This window comes from Dysidea avara, chromosome 15, assembly GCF_963678975.1.
Source record: "Dysidea avara chromosome 15, odDysAvar1.4, whole genome shotgun sequence".
Classification (NCBI taxonomy): Eukaryota; Metazoa; Porifera; class Demospongiae; order Dictyoceratida; family Dysideidae; genus Dysidea; species Dysidea avara.
The window spans coordinates 1,996,880-2,020,766 of record NC_089286.1 but is presented as its reverse complement, the minus strand read 5'-3'; the positions used below and the strand labels follow the sequence as shown (position 1 = coordinate 2,020,766).

The window sequence follows — 23,887 nt, the reverse complement described above, 5'->3', positions numbered from 1 at the left end:
CTTCTATGAACTTTGCTTGCAGATAAGAAGATCTTAAGTTTTCAAATGGTGAGGGTTGTTGCCGTAAAATAACATCTTTAATGTGCCCATCAACAGAAGAGCATGTTTCCTGTGTACAAAATGCAGTGTGAAGGTTTTCAGAAATACGTCTTATCAAATCAGAAGCTCCTTCCACAACATAGTCTATAGCTGTTTGACTAATCTATAAAAAATATTCATAATGATCAATTGGAAAATCTTTGTGTTACCAGCACTATATTTTCTAATATCTTTGATAGTGAGACTGTCATGGTACTGTGACAAAGTTTCAGTGCTGAAAACTATATAGCTAACCTATGTGGCATGCAGGGCAGATTTAATCTATATTATTATGTTCATGCAGCATGCTTTGTTTTGTCACTACATTACCTTATACTTTTCTTTAAGAGTTACCAGAAATGTTGCAGCCACAAACTCCATTGTTGTTACCTTTCCATCACTGTACATGTACTGCCATCAGTGTCATGTGGATCCAAAACTGAATCATCCCAGGAATTGCATTGGTGATGCTGGTCAGTAACATCAATTGATTGGTACAAATCAGTAGGAGACTTCCCTGTGTATCAAACATACAGTATAACTGGGTATGAAAACTGATGTACGACCATGCAGTCTGTATTTATATAAGTTTGCAATTTTAAGTGAACCAACTAGGATGATCGGATATCTACTTAAGCTGGGCATCATGCAGTAAATAAGTGATGAGATCTGTAGTAAGATTGCATGACTGGATTCCCTAAAAGCAGCCACTATAGCTAGTGTGTAGTTTTCTTTACCTCCAGTGTTAACCCTCCAGCCTGTGCCTACACTCTAAAAAAAAAGTTGTGCATAGCACACAATATACGGTGTGCTAGAGCGGTGTGCTAGAGCGGTGTCATGGGGCACGTATTATTTTGTGTGCATTTCACACTGATTTTACCTGTGTGCAAGGCACATCTATTACTGTGTGTGCTGCACACATATCTTTGTGTGGTACGCACATACTAATATATGTGCAATATACATAGCTACCCAGTAAACGTGTAGCATGCAGTCTGTATACATGACAAATTTGCACAAAATGAAATCTTCATCAAATTCACATTCAAATAAGTGTGTACACAAATTGCTATGAAATCATACAGGATATATCATGTTAGTATTGTTTTAGTTACGTGATGTTATCAGCAAAACAATTCAGTCAGTATACTCAGCAGACAGTTAAAGATAAAGCTTGTCAATGAAGACTTAATCATGGTGATGATGTAGCAAGGCCAGGATATAGGCTGCACGAATAGTGATGAAGACCTGTAAATACAGAATTATGCATACAGTATCTGTAAATTTATTTACAAACCTTCCACAGCAGGTGTGCCATAACTCTTCTCTTGCTGAAACATATCTTCCTCCTAGTGGAAGAAATTGTTAAGCTTGAAATGACGTGGTTATTTTTACAAACTTACAATAGTAAATGGAACAACATCAATGATGGATGCATGTTCTTGATCTGACGCATTATACAACTGCATGTTTACTTTCATCTCCTGAATGTTACTGAGGAAATTATCTGCTAGGCGTAAAGTAGTAAAATAGCAGACAACATATCTTACTGGCACCAACAGACAGGTATAATGATCCATCAATGTCACTACCATTGCAAGAAGGAATTTGCAAGCTGTAGCGGAAAACACAAATTTATCAAGTAGTGGGTGCATGTAATGATGGCAGACATACCAAATTTGGTAGCTATGATATAAACCATCAGAATTTCTCCAAGTATACCTAACATAGCAGCTAGTTTCAAATGATGCGTTACATACCACTTTACAACTCAAATTAAAGGCTACTCTGATCTTTAAGTTACAGGAAGGTAGTTACACAAACTGCCACTGAAAATCTATAAATGCAGAAGTATTATATACACAATATAAACATTCATGACTTGTTTATGCCATGTACTCCATGTTTACATTCACCTCCTATAAATGTCACAGAGGAAGTTTTCTTATTACATCTACCAATGATAAAGTAGCAAAACAGATATTTATACACAGAAAGTAATGCTTTATAACTTCATGATGTGCCTTTTTAAAGAACACTCCTCAGTATAATATGTATCACAAACTCCTGGTTGCAAATTTAAATTTAAAATACTTGGCAACAGATTTCAAGTATATTACATTTAAACAATACTGACCTTGCTGTCATGTATAACTTTCGTTGTATGCAGTCAAGCACTCCAGTTTGCAAGGATGGCAGCACACCTTGTTCTTTTGTTAGTTTTAGTAGAAATCCTTCTAGTTGAATTCTTCTATCTCATTTTATTTCCAAGGACAATGTGTATACAAGCAACCAAGGTTTGTGTAGCAACCAAGGTTTTTTCCACACTTTTCACATTGGAAACTGATGGGTGAGGCTACATATACAACTGTATTGATGAATTTCACATACCATATGTGCAGGTCGTATGTTCCTATACGTGAGACAGTGTCAAGCTGAAATAAAGGAATATTAATAAAAAGTTACCAACATAATAACTTACTTTATTGCAATCCTTTGAAGCTCACATCAAATGTATCTTAATCCATGTCTTTATATATACATCACATGCAAGTGATACTCAGGACACATGATAATCAGTAAAGCATAATCATAACATACTGTATGTAAAACAGTACATCCCATTTAGATTTTTCACTGAATCTATTTAAGTAAACCACACCTCACAAGATCATTCGTTCATACTCCGGCTTGCACTTTCCGTCTGGTAACAAATACGGCAGGAGGCACAGTGCAGTCATTCCATTTTCTGTAGATTTAAGCACATAATATTTACATAATTAATTATTATTTATCATGCTTATAGATACCTTGTTGATCATCCTTTAGCAATTTTTCTACCATGCTTCTAACTCTTGCTCCATGCTCTTGTTTTGATTGGTGAATAACTTTGGGAGCATATTGTTGCCATGATCTTCTGCAGGACAGCAAAAAACTGTCATCACCAGTTATCCTCTTCATATCTCCTATGAGCTGCACAAGCATATTTCAATAACCACTTCGCTTTTGAGCATAAGTGGTCTCAATTAACTCATTGATGACAGCAGTATTATGATATTGTTGTTGTTTTGCATACTCTGCCTGCAGTCTTCTAGAATGGTTCTTATAAGACGTTTTGTCTTCTCCGGGTGGAACTGGTGGCACTTCAGTAATCTTTACTGATGGGCTCTTTTTCTTACATTGCATTTTATCTTTGTTGGTTGGTGGATTTCTAGGTTTTTTAATTCGATTGTGCTCCCTCATGCGATTTTTCAGGGCTTCAATGATCGCACTCTATTAAAAAATGTAATGTAAACTCACATAGCAAAAGAATCTGTATATTTAAAACTCACATATGGTTTTCCCAATTCCTTTAGTGATTTCAAAAATGGGTACTTTGAAGTAATGGCTATGGCTACATTGTAATAGTCATCCGCAGTTGGTTTTTTCTTGTAGCTAAACATAGCCGCACCAATAGTTGTCATAAAACTTTGAGTTGTCTGAACAGTCATCGATTTGGATACCAATGCAGCTGCAACATCTGACCTATAGTTAGCTGGTAGGGGAAATGGATCTGGAAAAGGCTTCTCGTCCCTTGGCAATTTAGATACTACTTGTGGTAGCTTTTCTAAACTGTATGCTGGTTTCTTCTTGCTGTTTCTAGATATCTTATTGGCTTTTACAGTTGTATCAGCTTCCTCATCCTCATCATCATCACTGCTCAGCACCCACTTCCTAGTTGTTTTGTGTATGACTACTTCATCCACCTCTTCTTGTTGGAGAATGTTTGCAGTTGAGGAGATTTCTGTAACGATTTCTGTTGTTGTATCCATGCTACTGTGGTTACGGTTAGCAGAATTCTGTGAGCTGCCTTGGCTTTCCATTAAATGTACATTGGAAAAACATTCATTTGATGACACTTCCTGCATATGTAGATACACACATAATGTGATGAGCATAATCTTACATGTAACTAGTAGACTATTCTTTTGTTTTACATAGCATGCATGCACAAAGTGTATAGAAACATGTGAACCCTAGGCCTGAACATTGCTTGTCAAACTGCAGTTTGTGCAGGTACACTAAAATCTGCAAGGCTCTGAGAATAATATATAGCTACTAATAATGAACTTTGTTGTAGTCTTATATAGGAACAGCAAAACTGTCAATAAAATACTCGGCACTGGGGTTACCTCATTAGTAGTTACAAACGCATACACTCATTTAATACCTTATTTCTTTCCCATTTCACTCAAAAATCCATGCTAGTGGTTCACTATTCATTTTAAAGCTATATATATTTTTTCAAAATTCATGATCCACATAAGCAAAACCTATGGAGTAACTGAGGATTCAGTTTTGAACACATCAAATTATTTCCACATCATTGATGGCCTACCTCCAGATATCATGCATGATATTCTGGAGGGATCTTTACAGTATGAAGTCAAAGAGCTCCTCAAGAATCAGTTCTGGATAGCAATTACCTAACATTAGACACCTTGAATGTGAAGATACAGCGATTTCCTTATCAACAGTCTGACAAGACCAATAAACCAGCACAAATAAAAGAGTCAGTGCTATCATCATCAACCCATTCTTTAAAACAAGAAGGTAGGTATTTATAATCTATTAACGGCTTTGCTGAAGTGTGGAAACAATAACTATTTAAATTTTTCATCACTTATGTAGAAATGTATGGTGATTTTACTACAATTTACAGAGTTGTTATAGTCTACACAGAAATGGAGATACATGTTATTTAGCAAACACATTTATTTCTGGCTATTAGCCCTATTTTGTCAGATCGGATCGCATATTGAAATAATGTGATGGAGCAGTCAACCACACTAATAGAACAGTCACATTAAAAACTACATTAGCCAACACAATAGAGTAAAAACCCCTTATCTGAAATCTTTTCTGTGCCTAGCATATCCATGAATGCAGTATTTTTTTAATGTTGTTGAGGGGCCACAAAAAATCTCAGACTAGCTCCCACTTGCAGTGCCTATGGGGCTCCTCCCTACATTGTACCATAAGGCACACTAAATTGTCAAAATAGCTCTCTGATTTAATCTCATGACAGTTAATGCTTTAAAAAATCCCAGGTTATAATATTTGCTTGCCAAATACTTTTAAAAATAACATTAATTTCAACAGCACGCAGAAAAACCTATAATAGCTAGCTACATGACTATGAATCTACTTTACAGTGCAATTACAGAAACAAGGCCATGCGATTTGAGATTAATTGCATTCCTACTATTGAGACTAATGTATGGCAAATTAAATCACTATGTGATTAAAAGCATAATAGGTGACCAAAAAGCATCAAGCATAATGCCAGCATAATAGGGACGATATTTGAAAATTTAATTAAAATGTGCAATACGTGTGCCTGAAAGAAAGCAAATAGTTTAGGAACCTGTATTCAGCCAGCCAATCTGAAGTGGTGTTTAAATCTGATAGAAAGGTAGGGATGACTTATTCAAAATTTGTTAACAATTTGGTCACACCTTTCAAATGGAGTTACCCTATCTCTTATGACCAACTAACCCATGTTCAACTGCTGTTCACATGGAACCTTTCTCCACTTCAATCTACGATTCCTTCGACACTCACCTGATGAATGAGTGTCGATGGAATAGCATACCCTTCTGAAATCATCGTTCCCTGTACAGGTTTCCTCCTAAGAATTAACCAACTTCTTGGCACCCAATGTTTTGTAAGTGTACTAACAACATTCCTCGCTGCGAATACTGTCTGACTCCAAGGAATATGTTGCCAACCCCAATTGTGAAATCACAGCATCAACCAATGAGGGATTGTCAAAATCCTGAAGTTGTGGTCACCATTAATAAGTACAGTTTGAAGCAATGTGACCTTTCAACACTACAGGACAATGAATGGCTGAATGACATGGTGTGTACATTTGTGCATATGGTAATAATTTATTGTAATTACAGGTGCTCAACAGCTACATGAGTTTGATTATGGATAGATGTGATGATGTTTATATCTTCAGTACATTCTTCTATACCAAGTTTTCAACTTCGGGATACCAAACTGGACTACTAGGGTAAAAATATTTGACAAGAGGGTGTTGCTGTTTCCAGTACTAATCACTGGTGCCTTGTTGCTGTTTACATGACTACTGGTAGAATTACTCTACATGATTCACTGCCAAGCAGCAACAGTGCACACTGTATGGATGTTGTTGAACGTTATTTGGTTATAGAGGCAGCTGAACAGAAGTTTACTTTAGGAAGTTTCAGCAAGGAGGCTTACACAATTCCTCAACAGAGTAATTTCGATGATTGTGGTATTTGCAGAGAAGTTGGACTATAAATATTACTTGAACATTCCAAGAACAAGGCAACATATTAAGAATGAATTGTTATGTTCAAAACTTTTAACTGTGTGGACAAATAATGGTACATTTTTTTTAAATTAAAAGATACTTAATTCATTAATCAGTGCTATCATGTAGTTCTCTGCGTAAAGCTTTAGCTTGTTGTGTGCCTTTTGCTGTTGCTTGCTTATGCTTTTCCATCAGGTTACTTGCGTAGGAATAACCTCTCACTGTTACAAACAATTTCACAATTTTATGTAGCAACAATTTGTAAGTCTCTTCATCGCCAACATCAAATCAGCTTGTGCTATTAGCCAGTGGAATTCCACCTCCTCACTTTCCACTACATGCTTGATTATGGCTGACTTATGGCCTGAGCCTTTGAGTAACTGCTTCAGGCACTTTCTCACTTCTTCTTCAATTGCTACAAACAAGAAGTATGTTGTGTTTTTTACATACCACAAACCACCCCTGTCTACCCGTTGTGTCCATTCTTCATCAGTGTTGGTAACATCAGAATCTTTGTCTGCTGTCAACTCCATCAAGCAGAGTACAAGTGGTTTTGCCAAGTAAGTGAATTGGTAAAAAACAATGCCAAGATCTTTACAGCTGGAGGATTCAATAAATGTGTGACCATTGACATTGTAAGTGGAATTGAATTTACGATGGAAGTTCATCAACACAAGCATTGTCGGGTGTTTAGAAAACCCGGACCGGACCAGGTCAACTTCTTCAAGTAAGCCAATTCACACAATAGCTGTAACGTACAATTCACGCAATGGGTAGCTATAACATACACTCTTCACCTTGTAGCCACTCTGCCAAGAACATAATTAGCTAGCTACGATGGCTCAGACTGCAACAGCGATCGCGCACGAAACTTCATCCACGATAAAACAACCTAACTAAGCTATTAAAATACTTTCTACTACATTTCACTACACAATCGCTACAAAGCTACAAGCTCTTTCTGCTGACTTGTTGAAACCATCATAATAAATGAGACATGTATATACATTTACAAATTCAGTAACCCTCGGTCACATGCGACCACAAGGCTGGTGATCAAGTGATACCAACGTGGGCATGGCAAGGGAGAAAAGTAATTACAATTACAAACAAAAACAACGATTACAAAACAAAACAAAAATATTAAATTACAAGTACATTATCACAACCACTCTCGGCAATCCCTTGCCATAAAAATCCTCTGGGATGCAGTCATACAAACCTTCGAGGCATCATCCAGCATCCGTCGAACCAGTGACCTTGTGATATTGATGTCCTTATCAATAAAATGTAGTACATTGTAAGTGTTAGTGACTGAAAATTGCTGGAAGTGACCTAAAACGCTGATCTCAAGAGTCTCATAAAAGTTGGTAACATTTAACCGATCTAGCTCTGATAGAATTTAATGGTATTCAGCGTTATTTTGTTTGCGAGATTTAGCCTGCTCAAGATGGTGGGCACTGTCCAATGGACATGTCAGTTCAAATAAAAGTATACTAGAAGTGACGGTATTATGGATAACAATGTCTGGTCTAAAGGGGGTCACAATCACATTAGGTGGAAGTGTAGATGGGGGTGACTCACTGGCTCGCAAGTTAGGAAGGTCAGCATAAACCCGGATATAGGGCAAGTCAATGTAAACCCTGATGAAACTGTCGACCAAAGACTGAATGACTAAATCATGTCGATAAGTGTACCTTTCCTGAGATAACGCAACCGGACAGCCCCCCAAGACATGAGCAGTAGTTGGACGTGAGGAATCACAAAGTACACATTTTGCATGACACTGTATATTCCACCTTCGCAAGTTCATGGCAGTTGGCAGTGTCCAAAGCCGCCCACAAAAGAAATGACAGCTGACCAGGATGCATACTGGATAGTAATCGGTTCCAAGTTCGACAAGAGGTCTCAAGCTCGGCAGAGTCTGCAAACTTGCACTGAACAGAAAGTGTTTGAAGATGATCCTCAGAGGTAGATTTAACCTCACTAAGTAGTTGAGTCTTAGCTGTCACATACAATGATCTCGCAGTAGGTAATGAAGAGAGTTGCTTCCTGGCTGTAGATAGGATGGAATAATCACAATCCTGAAATTGCAGAAATTCTTGCCCTAAATGTAGATGCACGCCCAGCTCTTGGAGCTTAGGGTCTGAGGAAGCACTGATACATGACAACAAGCTAATCTTGGCCTCTCTTGTAACATTAGATACACTTGGGCAGCATATCCCTGGGTAATAAAGGACTACACGTGTTGCACTTCTTGGTAGATGTAGCCATCTTTTCAAGTAGCGAGTAGCCATAGACTCCATCTTCGATATGGCAGTAGGTGTAACTGCATCCACACTAAGGTGGAAACGCAACAGTGATAAAATGTAGTTTCGATAAATCCAAAGTTTGTATTCTCCACGTATGCGCAGGGTGTCAGTAGCTGATAGTAATTCTGTTATCCGGCCTACCATACGTTTATTAGCAGATCTCTTTGTGGCACTTAATGATACACCAATAAGCTTTCCTAAAAACTTTGTGCCGCCTTCAGTAATTGACCTTGTAACACCTTTAGATAAAACTATTCCTTTCTGCAAACACTTAGAGCCGTCGAATAGGTACGATATACACTTCACAGGTTTGAAAGATAGATCCAAGTCACATGCTCTACGGTCAACTGTTTGAAGAACACTAACATGTATATCAAAGTTATCAGAAACCAACGTAACATCATCAGCATAACCCATCACTGAATGCTCACTGGAGTTAACTACTTTCAATGAAGGCCTCCATTTAGCTTTACTGGTGACCGGATCTGTCTCAAGAGGAACAAATTTCCTAGCTCTTTTAGAACAGGGTAGCCACTGCGTCCTATCGAGATCAACTGTTTCATATACCACTTGTCCATTATCTTCACTATACACAATTTTACAAGATCCATCTGTGTAGTACTCATCAACATAAGCTTTGTACCATCCTGGCAATTCTCCATTGTCTTCAGTCCATTTTATATACACATAGGTACCAACAGGTGGAAGCATCTCAGTGTCCTTGATCTTCAACTGAAACTGATAGCCGTGGGAGGAGTTCAATGATTCTGCTAGCTTGAGAACAGGGTTGAACACAAGTAGGAAGATTATAGGAGAGAGTGTGTCTCCCTGAAAAACACCTCGTTTAAAAGGTATCTGGTCTGTTTCCCAAGAATTACCCTTAACGATGACAAACAACTGTGAATAAAAGGATTGAACGTAATCTTTAAAAGAAGGTGGTACTTTTACTACTTCCAGCATATCAAAAATCAGTTGGTGGGACACAGAGCCAAAAGCATTCTTCAAGTCGAGGAAAGTCATCATCAGTGGCTTTCTATTTGTCAAAGCATCTTCCATGATAGCAGATAGAGAGTATATGTGCTCAAACACACCCGGCAAGCCAGAAACAAAACCCTTCTGAATACTAGTATCTATAACATTGTTTGCTCTCAAGTAAATCTCAAGATGGCGGCTCAGAATCTTATGAAATAACTTCCCTACCACACAAGTAAGGGCAATTGGACGGAAGTTAGATGGATCACTGGTATCACCAGATTTATGGATAAGCCTTAACCGGGCAACTCCCCAGCTAGGTGGAGCAGTTCCTGTCTCAAGTAATTTATTAAACAGGGTAGCCATGAAATGATGACTTGACGGAAGGTGGTAGAGATGGTAATAGGTGATGCCATCCATTCCTGGAGCAGACTGCATAGAGCAGTGTTTCAATGTAGATTTCACTAATCCAGGAGTGATCTTCTCTGTGTTGAATAATGACGGATCACAATCAGGTATAAATTCATGGGTCCAATCCGGTAATTTGTTGTAAGTAACTGTACTATCAGAGTAAGTTTCCTTAAAGTAACTGGTAGCAGAACTCAACTGTTACACACACTAGTGACTAACCGCCCGAATTTATTAGAATCGTGATATACAAAGTGAAAGAACTAAGATAACAGCAAACCTTCGAACTTATGTAAAGGAAGGGTCATGAATGACTGGCTAAACTAAGAAAAGTAAGCTAGTGCCCATGCTGTAGGGTAGTTTTATAGAGTTAAGGTTTTGTTCTATTTAAAGCTTACCTTGACACGTAGCAAATACTTCATTACTCAATCATCACTACCGAAATAAATTCAGAGGTTTGCTGTTATCTTAGTTCCTTTCACTTTATATATCACGATTCTAATAAATTCGGGCTGTTAGTCACTAGTGTGTGTAACAGTTGAGTACAGCAGAAAGAGCTTGTAGTTTTGTAGCGATTGTGAAGTGAAATGCAGTAGAAAGTATTTTAATAACTTAGTTAGGTTGTTTTATCGTGGATGAAGTTTCGTGCGCGATCGCTGTTGCATGCAGTCTGAGCCATCGTAGGTAGCTAATTATGTTCTTGGCAGAGTGGCTACAAGGTGAAGAGTGTATGTTATAGCTAGCTATTGTGTGATTTGTATGTTATAGCTATTGTGTGAATTGTATGTTATAGCTATTGTGTGAATTGGCTTACTTGAAGAAGTTGACCTGGTCCAGGCAATTTTTTTTTTTTTGCAAGGAAACAATTGCTTCAGCGCTTGTCAGTTACTCTCTGGCGATATAATGCCAAAATGATCCTGAGGCATTATGGCTTATGCCCAGAAGATGGCATTGACTTGTTGAACTAAGTTATTAATTAAGGTTGTTTTGTAGTTAAGGTAGCTAGTTTTTTAGTTTGGTAGTTAAGCTAGTTAGAAAAATTTTTTTTTTTTGGACGAGGTTATGACTTAGAAAATTTCTAGCACCAGTAATTTTCCGTAAATTATGTTCAGGCACGTGTACTCGAGTGTACTCCAGAACCAAACTGTGAACTTGGCCCCTTTCAGTCTACATGCACAGGATGGACTGTCGAATCGTGGATGATGGAATAGCAGCGATGATGTGCTCTGGAGAACTTCTATATGCAATTAGATCTCGTGAAGATACTGCAAAGTTACAAACTGATATCAACAGAGCTTCTAATTGGAGCACCCTGACTGACTTACTTTTCAACGAATCCAAATTTATTCATTTACGTTTCTTCTCGACTACAACAGTCCCCCCTACATACACCATCAATGGAAATGTCTAGCACAGCATAAAGATCTTGGAGTAACATTCACATCTGACTTCAGCTGGTCAGCACACTATAACAACATATGTACGAAGCTTACCAAACCTTAGGACTTATCAGAAGAACATTCCAGGTTAACAGTGCTGAGGCAAAGAAACGTCTATACCTAGCACTAGTCAGATCACAACTATTATATTGTTCACTACTATTGAGGCCTCAACTAATAAGAGACATTACTGCACTAGAACGCATTCAACGAAGAGCCACTAAATATATTCTTAACGATTATACATCCTCATACAAACTCAGACGGGAACAACTGCATCTCCTGCCTCTCATGTATCACTACGAACTCCAAGATACCGTATAGAGGGAAATTTTAACGGAGGGAAAATTTGACGAATTGCTTTCCTGATGATCTTTGGCGGAATAAAATTTGACGAATTATCTGGGTTTCGTGCGCCCTTCCTACAGTAATTGAGTTACAACACGTCAAGGGCACGAAAAGGAGTAACAACGTGAGCTCGAACGTCACGATATAAAAATGATATTTACGTTTCGCGTGAAATCGAAAGTAAGAGGTTACCACATCTACCAATCTATTTGGCCCAATCCATTTGTGGGAGAAGAAGTTTCTTGTGAACGAGAGGCAGGTAACGGACATGATCCACAAGCAGTGGCGATGATGAAGCTGATCGACGGAAATATACACGTGGTTGGGCACGAAACTCAGACGATATCTTCTGTTTGCTCTATATTTATAAGGAGAGGAGGAAATATTGTTTGTAGAATAACTGGAAGTCGAGAGTACTCGTCTGATCTGGAGCAAGGAGGACTTCAGCTTCCGTGTGAGTTGACGTTCAGCATAGCCGACTCTCAAGAATACAAAAAGACATACCTAATTTCCATGCTGATAATTCTCCACAGTCTACAATTCCGATGAGTCTCCTTATTACATCTTCTTCCCTTGAAGAGTTTAAGACCCGGGAACTGCGTCTTTTTGTGTTTATTTTGTGTTACTCTACCCGTCCCAGTCGAATTATCGACTGGGATAGTCGCCAGCCTCGCCAGAAGACATTTTTAGACGTAAACGTTTGGAGTGGAAACTATGGCAACCCCTCGAAAACCCAAGAGGAAGCTGGCAGGAAGCTCTCTGCCCAAAAGAAAATCTAAAAACGTCAAGAACAGTGAAGCCGACTGCATAGTCTGTGAAGAAGCGATCTTGGAGCCTGGCGAAAATTCTGATGGTGATGAAGCCGTATTCTGTGAAGGTGACTGTCAAGGCTGGATCCACAGAAAATGCGCGGGCCTGACCCGTCCAGCATTTCTCAAACTAGGTGAGTCTGACTCTCAGTACTTATGCTCTCATTGTATGCTGGTTAACCAAAACAGTGAAATAAACAAATTAATGAATACCATCAAAGACCTAAACGCCAGCATAGTTTCACTTACAGAAACAATCACCTTACTACAGTCATCTGTCAACAACACAAATCAATCAGACCAGACAGCAGGCAACACATCGACATCTCTTAACATCCCATCAGAAGCCAGTGTCAATACTTCTGCAAATATAACCAATACCAAAGCCAGAAATACTGACAGAAACCACAACATTGTCATCTATGGTATCCAGGAGTGCCCTCCAAATATGCCAAGAGTCGCCAGATCTAAACTTGACTTGGAGAAAGTTCTCCTGATCCTTAACACCATCGACACTAGTATTGGTGATACTTCAATTAATGACATTCACCGATTGGGAAAATTCTCAGCTGATAACAATCGTCCAAGACCAATACTAGTTAGATTTCTCCGTACACTTGATGCCAGCACTGTCTTATTCAACAGAAGCAAAACCAAAAAACCTATCCTGATTAAACCTGACATGACACCTGAAGAGAGAAAGATAGAATCAATCCTTCTTCATGAACGTTGGAACCTTATTCAACAAGGAATAGACCGTAAGGCTATAAAACTTCGCAACGGTCAGATTCTTATCAACAACAGACTTCATGGCATAGTTACAGACTTCAAATTTGTTAATTCCTCCAGTGGTTCATCTACTACAAGCTCTACATCTGCTAGTATTGCACCCGACTCTGTCCCTAATCAACAACCCTCTGTTCCTAATCAAAATCAATGACTACCTAATTGTTTCTACATAAACACTAGAAGTATTGTTAATAAGTTAACACAATTCCAATCCTTAGTTTACTCTCATGAATATGACTTGGTTGCTATTACAGAAACCTGGTTAACCAGCAATGTATTTAACAATGAAATTCTACCAAATCAATACAATATCTATCGCAATGATCGTAGGTCTAGAGGTGGAGGGGTCCTAATTGCCGTTCGAACTCATATCATCAGTAAACTCTTACCCTCCCCCACCAATCTTGAGATGTTGACTGTTGAACTAAAGCTACCCAAACGCCTAATCTTATGTGTGGTATATCTTCCTCCTGATCCAACATCATCTCAAATTCGATCCCTATCAGATCACATATCACAGTTCCAGCAGTCACACAGTGTTGTTCTTCTAGGTGATTTTAATCTACCACATATAAACTGGGAAACAATGTGTGGTAATTGTCGAGCCTCTGAAGACTTATGCGACATGACCTTTGAATTGAATCTTGTCCAACTTATAACCTACCCAACACACATTCATGGCAACATACTTGACCTCATTCTTACCAATGACGAAGACCTCATCACAAATGTCTCAGTTAATTCTCCAGAATGTTCTCAGATTTCATCTGACCATTTCCCAATTTCCTTCAGTATTAACCAAAACTGTCTACCACTTCACAATACTACTACATTACAAGCTTATGATTATTCAAAAGCTGACTTTACGAGTATGAATGACTTTATTTTAAATTCTAACATTGCTGACTGCTTAACCTGTGATGATGTTGAAAGCACTTGGTCTACCATCAAATCGGTCATCTCAGAAGCAATGTCCTTGTTTATACCCAAGTTTCAGTTGCGATCTAATCAGTATCCAAAGTGGTTTAGTCGTGATATAAGGCATCAGTTGAAGTGCCTTCACACTCTCAGAAGAACTCATAAACGTTCACCCACTCCCCATAATACTGCTAAACTTCGTCTAGCTGATGAACATTTTCAACAAAGTGTAGCTTTGGCCAAATCTAACTATGAGTCTTCCCTCATAAACAGTTATGCCGAATCCTCTAATCCTGCTATCTATCACTATATTAGAAGTTATACTAAATCTGGCACAATACCACCTACTGTACATCTCGATGACACTACAGCTTCAAGTGATGCTTCCCGAGCTAGTCTGTTCAATCGATACTTCCACTCAGTTTTTACAGCTCCAACATCTTCTGAACAAACCATTCCATCACTCCATCCAGATCAATTAAATTCTCTAACATTCACTGAGGATGAAGTATACTATGTTCTGTGCCAACTTGACCCTAACAAAGCTACTGGTATCAACAAAATTAGTCCCAAGGTCCTCAAAAACTGTGCTTTCTCACTAACCCGTCCATTATGCCATCTTTTTAATCTCAGTCTATCAACTGGGTCAATTCCTGAGGAGTGGAAGATTCATTTAATTGTACCTGTATACAAATCAGAAGATAGATCTTCAGTAAAAAACTATCGTCCGATCTCCCTCCTCAGCAACACGTCTAAAGTCCTTGAAACTTTAGTTTATAACAACATAATCAATCACACACTCAGCCATATCACAAATTGTCAATTTGGGTTCCTTCCTGGTAGATCAACTACCCAACAACTGTTGCTATACTTGAACAGCATTCATCAAGTCACCACTCAAGGCCATCAAATAGACTCTATTTATTGGATTTTTGCAAGGCCTTCGACAGTGTTCCACATATGAAACTGCTAAATAAATTGAAGTCTTGTGGAATCTCCGGTAATCTCCATAAGTGGTTCAGCAGTTATCTACATAATCGTCTACAATGTGTAAGAATCTGTAATTCCATTTCCAACTTACTTCCTGTCCTGTCTGGGGTGCCTCAAGGTAGCACCCTTGGCCCACTGCTCTTCCTGCTATACATCAATGACCTACCATCTGTCATAAAATTCTCAAGTATATTCCAGTTTGCTGATGATACCAAACTATCTAAAAGTATTGCTGTTTCTTCTGACCAACTGTGCTTACAAGAAGATCTCAACCATTTATTCACCTGGAGTGTTAACAATGATTTTAGATTCAGTGTACCCAAATGCATCCACCTGAGTTTCAACAGTAAATTCACTACCACATATTCTATTGATGGCTGCCCACTCCCACAGCTTCTTTCTCATCGTGACTTAGGTTTGCAGCTTTCATCAGATATGTCCTGGTTCAAGCACTATCAAATCATAACTGCTAAAGCCTATAAATATTTAGGACTGCTGAGGCGTGTCTTCCATAGCTGCCATTCTATCAGAGCCAGAAAACTTCTTTATTTAACTCTAGTGAGATCTCAGTTAACTTATTGCTCACAATTGTGGAATCCTTATATGATCAAAGATACCACTATTCTTGAAAAAGTACAAAGACGAGCCACCAAGTTCATTCTAGCTGATTATGTCAGTGACTATAAAACACGCTTACTCCGGTTAGGTATCTTACCTCTAATGTATATGCTCGATCTCTATGATATTATGTTCCTTGTCAAAGCTTTACAACAGCCATCTTCTCAATTTAACATATACAACTACATATCATTTAGCTCTTCCAACACCAGGTCTTCGTCTACTAACAAACTAAATCATGTCCGCACTAATAGTAACTATGCCAGAAACTTTTACTTTAATAGAATTCCCAGGATATGGAACCAATTACCTTGCATTGACATCAACCAGTCCCTACCAGTCATCAAAGCTACTATTCAGAACTATTTATGGCAACACTTCACCACAAATTTCTCTCCTGACAATCCCTGCACCTATCATTACTGCTGTAGATGCAGCAAGTGCTATGATTCTGGACTGACAATTAACTTTACTACATAAGTTTAATTAACTCCCGGCTGACAGCACAGGTTGCTGGCAGACCATCAATGCAACTTTTTCTTCATCTATACCCACCTATACATGTACAATTGTAATTGTATGTTGCATTGTAAAGCATTAATAATAATAATAATAATAAATAATAACATCCTACCGTCCAGACATTGTAATATATAATTCCCAGAGTTCTTCCATCACTCTGTTGGAACTAACATGCCCTCTGGATTCCATCCATCACATCCAGTCTGCTCGCAATAGGAAGCAGAGCAAAACTGAGTATCTGCAGCTGTTGGCTGAATTTGATCGCCTAAATATTGCTACCTATTATGACACCATTGAAATCACGGTACTTGGTCATTTTCAAGTGTCTTCCATCAAGAATTTATCTAGTTTGTTAAACTTTGTTCAAGCTGATAAGGATTTCGAAGCACATTATTAAGGAATGTTTAGATGCTGCTGCCTCTGCCAGTATCTCTGCCTCTCAGAGAATTTTTCTAGCACGAAACTGTACAGAGTGGTGCACAAATTAGACAGTTTTATTTTTGTAATTACAGTAATTAGTCTTTTTTGTTGTTGTTTTTGCCTTGCCATGCCCACAGTGTAGTCCTCTACTTTTTGTGTTCGCATGCTGTCCGAGGTTTCACATGCCTATTTGTTTTGTTGTACATCTTTTCATCACAATTGTTAATGATGGTTATCTCTCTCAGAAAGTCGTTTAAGATTTTGTCTATAGATACACGTGAAGTGAGCACCCTAGAAGTCATGAAACCTGAGATCAAATCGTTGGCAGGTAAAGATTTAGTTCCATGCAGCTCTGTTTTACAAAGTACTGAAGAACAGAGAACTGTTGTTGATCTTACTCATTTTTCAAAGGATAAAGATGTACATTCTCCTCTGAAGAAAAAATCTAAGGTGTTTGATTCAGAAGGGATAATAATGGGCAATGAATTGTCTGACAATGAAATCAATTTAGCACAACAATTGCTAAAGGAACAGTATAACAAGCTGAATGGTCTCCAGTCAACATTGTTACAGAGTAAGCAGCTAAACTTGACCGAAAACGAGACAAGGAATAAAATACAAATAATTCATTGTTATTCCCGTCACCATTGGATAGTTGCCAGCACCGTGGGTTGTGCACTTAACCAAGTAAAGATATATGACTCATTGTTCTCATATTGTGACATGGAAACAGAGGCTGTTGTTTACAATTTATTCCAGTGGAGCAAATCTATTAAACTAATCGTTACTGTTTCTCGCATCCAAAAGCAGAAGGGCACAACTGATTGTGGTTTGTTTGCTATTGCAAATGCCACTGCCATTGCACATGGTAAAAACCCCAGCAAGTTGCAGTTTAAGCAAGAATCTGAGGGCACATTTAATTGACTGTTTTGACCACAAACATATGTCTCTGTTCCCTTGTAAGTAGTTATATAAAAATCTAGCTACTTAAATTAATTGTATTTCATGAATCACATGTAATGAATTTATAAATACAAATGTCTGTTTAATAGCTAATAATATCAATCATCATCATCACATAGTGCTAGCTTCAAGAATGCCAGCCCCATTCTTGACAATGGATGGATTGTCCAGTATGTACTTGTACAATGATGCAATCCACTCAGCACCTAGTGGCTTGAGGATACTTAGCCGAAGATCTACTGGTTTGTTCTGTACTCCATTCAGTTGTACACACACTTGCTTTGCATACCATTCTCTAAACTTTCTACGTAAAATGTCTTTAGCAGCTTTATTAATGCTTAGATCTAGTGGCTGCAGTCTGTCTGTACAGTTTGGAGGTATCAGTACAACATTGGCATTGTGTCTATCAAGAAGGCGTAGTAAGGGAGGCGTGCACTGTGCCTTAAAGTTATCAAAGATCAGTAAAGCTGGCTGTTCATTGCTGAGTTTCAATTCACTCCTCTTTTCGTCAATATATGGAAAAATGATTTTTTCAAAATAATCCCTCATAGAATGTTCATTTGACCAATGTTTCTCCGTCTTCGTAATATGCCATGATGAAGGAAACTCATAGTTGGGTAGGCATCGACTGGTCTTGCCCTCATAAATTAACTGTGGTGGTAAAAAGTGGCCAGAAGATGAACCAGCAAAAACTGCAGTAATCTGTCTCTTGTCATCTTCGGCTACTACTTCAACTCTCTTGGCCCCTTCTTGATCCATTGTCCAATGAGATACTGGAACATAGTTCAGTGCAGTTTGATCAAAGTTTATGATTAATTCTGGTGGTATTTCATCCATGTTAACAATCACTTTGATTTCTAAGAGAAATTCATCCTTTAACTGCTCGTATCTTTCAACATCTACTTTGGCCTTACTACAGGCTTTCCGCTTAACATAGCCCATTCTTTTTAGCAACGACTTAGCCCAATCATCCGTTAGTTTAACTTTGATACCACCCTCACCATTCTTTGATACCAAAGTAGCATTCTTATTCATAAGGATCCCTTCAGCAGCTGCTATTACTACAGCTGAATTAATCGGCAAACCTTGTTTACGAAGATCCTTTAAATACACCTGGACTTGATGATCCAATTCATCTGGAAGAAGAAATGGTCGGCCCTGTTTCTTTCGTGGCAATTCCTTCACTGGCTCTGGTTTAACCTTTAGTTTAGCATCTTCATCAGTGTCAACATTAGCATCATCAGATTCATTGGAAGCCCATTGCTGGTCCGGATTGCCTGATAACTCTTTGTACAAGTTCTTAAACCTCCGCACACTAGGTTCTGTTAATTTTAGCTTCGGATACTTTTCGGCATAGTAACGTAAGGAAACCGTTGTGTTGTGTTCCGCTGCCTTCTTGCCAATTTCATATCTCTGGGCAGGTGTCAGGATTTGATACGGTCCTCTTTTACCTCCACTCGCCGAGCCTCCGCAGTCACGCACCTGTACTTTCTTAACTTTAGCGTTAGCGAGTTCAATAGCCTTCACTGGCACAGACTTGCTCAACGGACCTGTTGGTTCAGGTAGTCCCTCATCGCGTTTCACCGGTTCAGAAGAGACACGCTTAAAATACTTCCATATCGACATCACCACGCAGCTTTCTTAAAATATCACGTGCAGGACTTTACAAATTTTGGCTGAGGAAAAATTTGGCGAATTTTTGCATTCGCCAAATTCGTCAAATTTAAACCGGCGTCAAATTTTCCCTCTATACGGTATACTGTTTCTAATAAATCATTAAAGTCACCCACTGATAATTTTAACATCTACAACTACATTACTTTTGCAAGAGGCAACACCAGATCTGGGATTAACCAAAAACTGAATCATCCAAGGACATCATCAGTAACACATCATTTTTACTTTAACAGGATAGCCAGACTATACAATTACTTACCAGTCATTGATCTTTCACTATCTACCAACACAATTAAATATCGTTTAACTAACTACTTATGGTCGCATTTTACTAATAACTTCAACCCTGAGAGAGCTTGTACATTCCACCTTTTGTGCCCTTGCCACCGCTGCTCTAGAGCACCAATTTCTACCAATTTTAACAAACTCTAGCTATCTATTGTAATTATAAGTAACTAACAGTTGTAATTATTAGTTATTGCACTGTATTGTATGTATGCTTCTTTGGCAGGGGGTATCTGTTACCCACTGACTTTTAATGCAGTCCTGAACTGCATTAAAAAGTTTTAAAATAAATAAATAAAAACTTTGCGATAACGTAAGTTCAATGCTTACTAGGCAGCGGGAAATTTGACAACTTATTAAAGCGGATAAATGCCGCCACAGTACTAATAGTAATAATAAACGACCACAGACTTTAACGTCAGCTCCATTTTGTACTATTGGGACAACCCTTCAGTTATAATAAGAAATCAGCTGCCACTTTAGTAAATTTCCCTTCAGCTAATTAGCTACTGCTGTAAAAGCATGCAACGTGCAAAGCCAATTCCTATTATACGTAGTAGCTACATGAATGTGCTATACTGTAGCTGAGCTGCAGTCTACATGCAACAATGTGTAGTTTGATGTTGCGTGTCTACTATATGTGTAGTATCTTAGAGTCTAGACAGCCTTAAAGTACGTTATTAAACGAAGCTTGGTAGCAACTTCAACAAGTCTAGTACCACAAATTGCCATTACTCAGGGGCACCTACCACTACCGTAACTCCATCCTTTCAACCAGCATTTTACTTGTGTAAACTTTTGTACCCTCCACCTTGGAACAATCTGTCATGCAGAGCCATTAGTAATGATGAACAAGTTAATGAATACATAGAGAAAAGCTCACTCGCTGCTCACACTAAACAAGCAGCAAGATCGAGATAATCTAATAAAGCAGTCAGTGCCAAAGACCAAATATATAGCTATACCTATATACCAAAAAAAGTTAACAAACTAGTGAATTAAAAATTGTTAATTTAGAAATGGAAGTAGGGATCAAATGATAAAAAGCAATGAAACAAGTGATTTGAATGATGACAACTATTACAACATAGCTTTGTGGGAAAATCCCTACTTTGGCATTGAACAAATATGGTGACTTGGTAAGATGCCAATGTAAGGATTTTACAAGTTTAATCGAAGGTTAAACAGTGTTAACTTGAAGGTGTCCATGGTAACTTCATACCATGGGACTTGGGTTGTATACAATATTCATGAGAGGTGACAATAGTCAGCTATCAATAGTAGTTATGGCGCATACCACGTAGGTATCAGCTAAATTGCATGTTTGGCGTGGCTCCATAGTCTCTAGCCCGCCTGTGTGGCACCAAAGGGCAATAGCTAACCTGTTCTAGATCATTCTATGCATTAGCAGTGTGGAAGTGGTAGTGCAGTTTTTTGCAACTCTTCGTTACCCCCCCCCCCCCCCCCCCTTCCAAAGGTCCCTCCCAATCTCTTTCCACTAACTCATAGTTCAAGCTATGGCTAGTTGGTGTGACATGGGTTACGCTGTAGCACTATAGCATTCAAGCGTGGAGGGCCTAGGAGGAATCTAGCTATAGCATGGGGTAAGTGGGCATACCACCAAATATACCAGCTAGAACCTTACAATAGAGGTTTGGGGGTACACATGCACCATGACCAAGTTCACGTGATCCCACGTGATAGGTAACAGTCATGTGTTAAGGCTACAGCGCTCCAGCCCATTCTCCCACTCTCGAGTTCATTTGGCCACCTGTATTCAGCATACACCAAAAACAAGTTAATCCCACAAAGCTATGTTGTAATAGTTGTCATCATTCAAATCACTTGTTTCATTGCTTTTTATCGTTTGATCCCTACTTCCACTTCTAAATTAACAATTTGTAATACACTAGTATATTATGAACTCTTGGTACCATGAACTGAAAAATTTCACCAAAGCAACATAACCACATAGCAAGCTAGTCCACTGAGTTTGTGAATGATTGACTATAAACAACGTCCTCCATGCCTTGAAATGTGTGAATACAACTGATGGGGAACTTCAGAAAGTCTTCGTTCCCCAGTTCCCCAAATATACAAATACTTCCAATAGTCTCTACCATTCAACAGTCTCCTACTTTATCCTCCAATGAGTCTAAGTTGGTACAGTAGAAACTATAATGAACAACACAATGGACAGTCCTTAGGGATAAAGTAAACTCACATGTTGATTCAACATCAAAATAATGCACTGGTTATATATAACCAGTGATATTCTCATGTAGCCACTTGTTGGGTAGTCCATTCTCCATCCTATAAGGTGACACTGCTACTATTATAGAACAATATGATGAAAAAAATGACTGAGGTTTGTAAGCAACTAATTAATTATGATAGAATTGACAGGGGGATGTCCATAAAAGAAAAGGGCTTTGTACCACTGCCATATATCTTTAGTTACCCATCATATAGTACGTATATTCATAAAGCAATTCCAAAACCCAAGTGTCCACCATAGGCATTGCCTATTAATAAACTTAATGCTCATCCGAAGCACCACATACACCATATATCATATACACACATACCTACACAACTAACAGATACACAGATACATACTTGTTCACTGACCGATGAGTCATAACCAGATGTCTTCACCACTATGGATACTAGGTAGAGTGTTTCTCTTTAACAATCTCCATTTCTACAAATAGAATAACAAACTTCATTAGTATATCCAAGGTAAAGCCACTATACACGGTTTTCATAAACTAGTACATCTTAATTGGTTCCATGGCTTGTTAGCACACTAACTACTATTTTAGGATGAATACAGGTAATCGTAAAGACCAATTCTACTTAAAATACCAATAAAACACATGTTGGATAGGTGATGAAGACAGTACTATTAGACAACTTTGTTACAATGGAATATTGGATGTAGTAAGGAATTTTCTGGAGGATAATTAACCTGGCTCTGTAATTATTTGGGAAAGGGGTGCTTTGTGTGTGTGTGTGTGTGTGTCTCCTTTTATATGCTGCTGAAACCTGGGCTCCGACTCAGGTAATGATTAGAAAGTCACAAGCATTTCATCGTCAATGTGTCAGGTAAATAATGGGCATAGGAAGAACAGTGCAGTGGGCATAGCACATCAATACAACTCAGTTAGTCGAACGCTTTGGCATGTGAGAGTTTATTGGCAATCTGTGGAGCATGGCCAGGCTTACGTAGATGGCTGGGTCATGATGCACGCATGTCTGGAGATCTCATGCCAAAAAAGATACTGCTTGGTTGACTATGTCAGACAAGACCTGCCTATGGTGTAAGGCTAAGATGGCATGACAAAGATCATAACAGCTTTTCCATCAGCCACTCGTGGTACGTACCATCAAGCTCAAGACAGAACTTTATGGTTAATCACAGCAACTGCTTCTAATCGTCCCTAATGTAGCTATGCTTAACACCAACTTTTACAATTTAAAAAAATGCCTACAAGAGAGTACCACAAAATATCTCACTTTTTACTGTGGCAGCCATTTAAAATGCTCTAGCAACTGCCCCAGGGTGATTAGCTTAATAGGAGCCTATCCAAAAACTGGAAGTTACCAACCTACATAGTTTGTAAAAAATTGGTACATTTGTCCAGAGTGTCCACTGCCCTTCTAGTATGGTTATAGATTACTTTACAAAAAATGGTCAAGATCTAGCCAGCCTGCTCCTTCATCACCCAAGACCATTAGCCATGGATACCACTGGCTGATAATTTATTTTATTTTATGTACAACCAGTTATAGACCAATTAAACAAATATATAGTAATACATGTTCTAATTGGTTTAGTTCCTTGACACCCTTCAGCCTAGTCTCGCGTAGCCAGACCGCCTTTTTTTTTCTTTTGTGGTCAGACAGGAAAAAGGGTCTAGTACACTTACATTTAGAGTTAAGAATTCTGTTAAGAGTTAAGAAAATTCTGTGCAGAGTATCAACCCAGCAAGG

At 38.5% G+C, this 23,887-nt stretch overlaps 1 protein-coding gene across 1 annotated transcript; it reads right to left on the bottom strand.

Annotated features, from left to right (window-relative positions):
• Positions 1-1,099: 1,099 nt before the first annotated feature.
• Positions 1,100-5,727, bottom strand: LOC136245169 (uncharacterized). The gene is made up of 9 exons (XM_066036672.1): positions 5,683-5,727; positions 3,411-3,980; positions 2,889-3,351; positions 2,561-2,827; positions 2,470-2,513; positions 1,753-2,421; positions 1,482-1,693; positions 1,376-1,427; positions 1,100-1,326 (listed from the first exon to the last, which is right to left on the bottom strand). Exons 1-3 carry the CDS (start codon positions 5,725-5,727, stop codon positions 3,067-3,069), a joined length of 900 nt encoding a protein of 299 aa, XP_065892744.1. The 3' UTR covers positions 1,100-1,326; positions 1,376-1,427; positions 1,482-1,693; positions 1,753-2,421; positions 2,470-2,513; positions 2,561-2,827; positions 2,889-3,066.
• Between the last annotated feature and the right edge of the window lie 18,160 nt (positions 5,728-23,887).

What these genes read in the sequence shown, in the direction of transcription:
- LOC136245169 (XM_066036672.1), bottom strand. Translation starts at nt 5,727, where the DNA reads ATGATTTCAGAAGGGTATGCTATTCCATCGACACTCATTCATCAG. An exon ending in CATCGACACTCATTCATCAG is followed by an intron (nt 3,981 to 5,682) that starts GTGAGTGTCGAA and finishes CTACATATGCAG; the next exon opens with GAAGTGTCATCAAATGAATG. An exon ending in AGGAATTGGGAAAACCATAT is followed by an intron (nt 3,352 to 3,410) that starts GTGAGTTTTAAA and finishes ATTTTTTAATAG; the next exon opens with AGTGCGATCATTGAAGCCCT.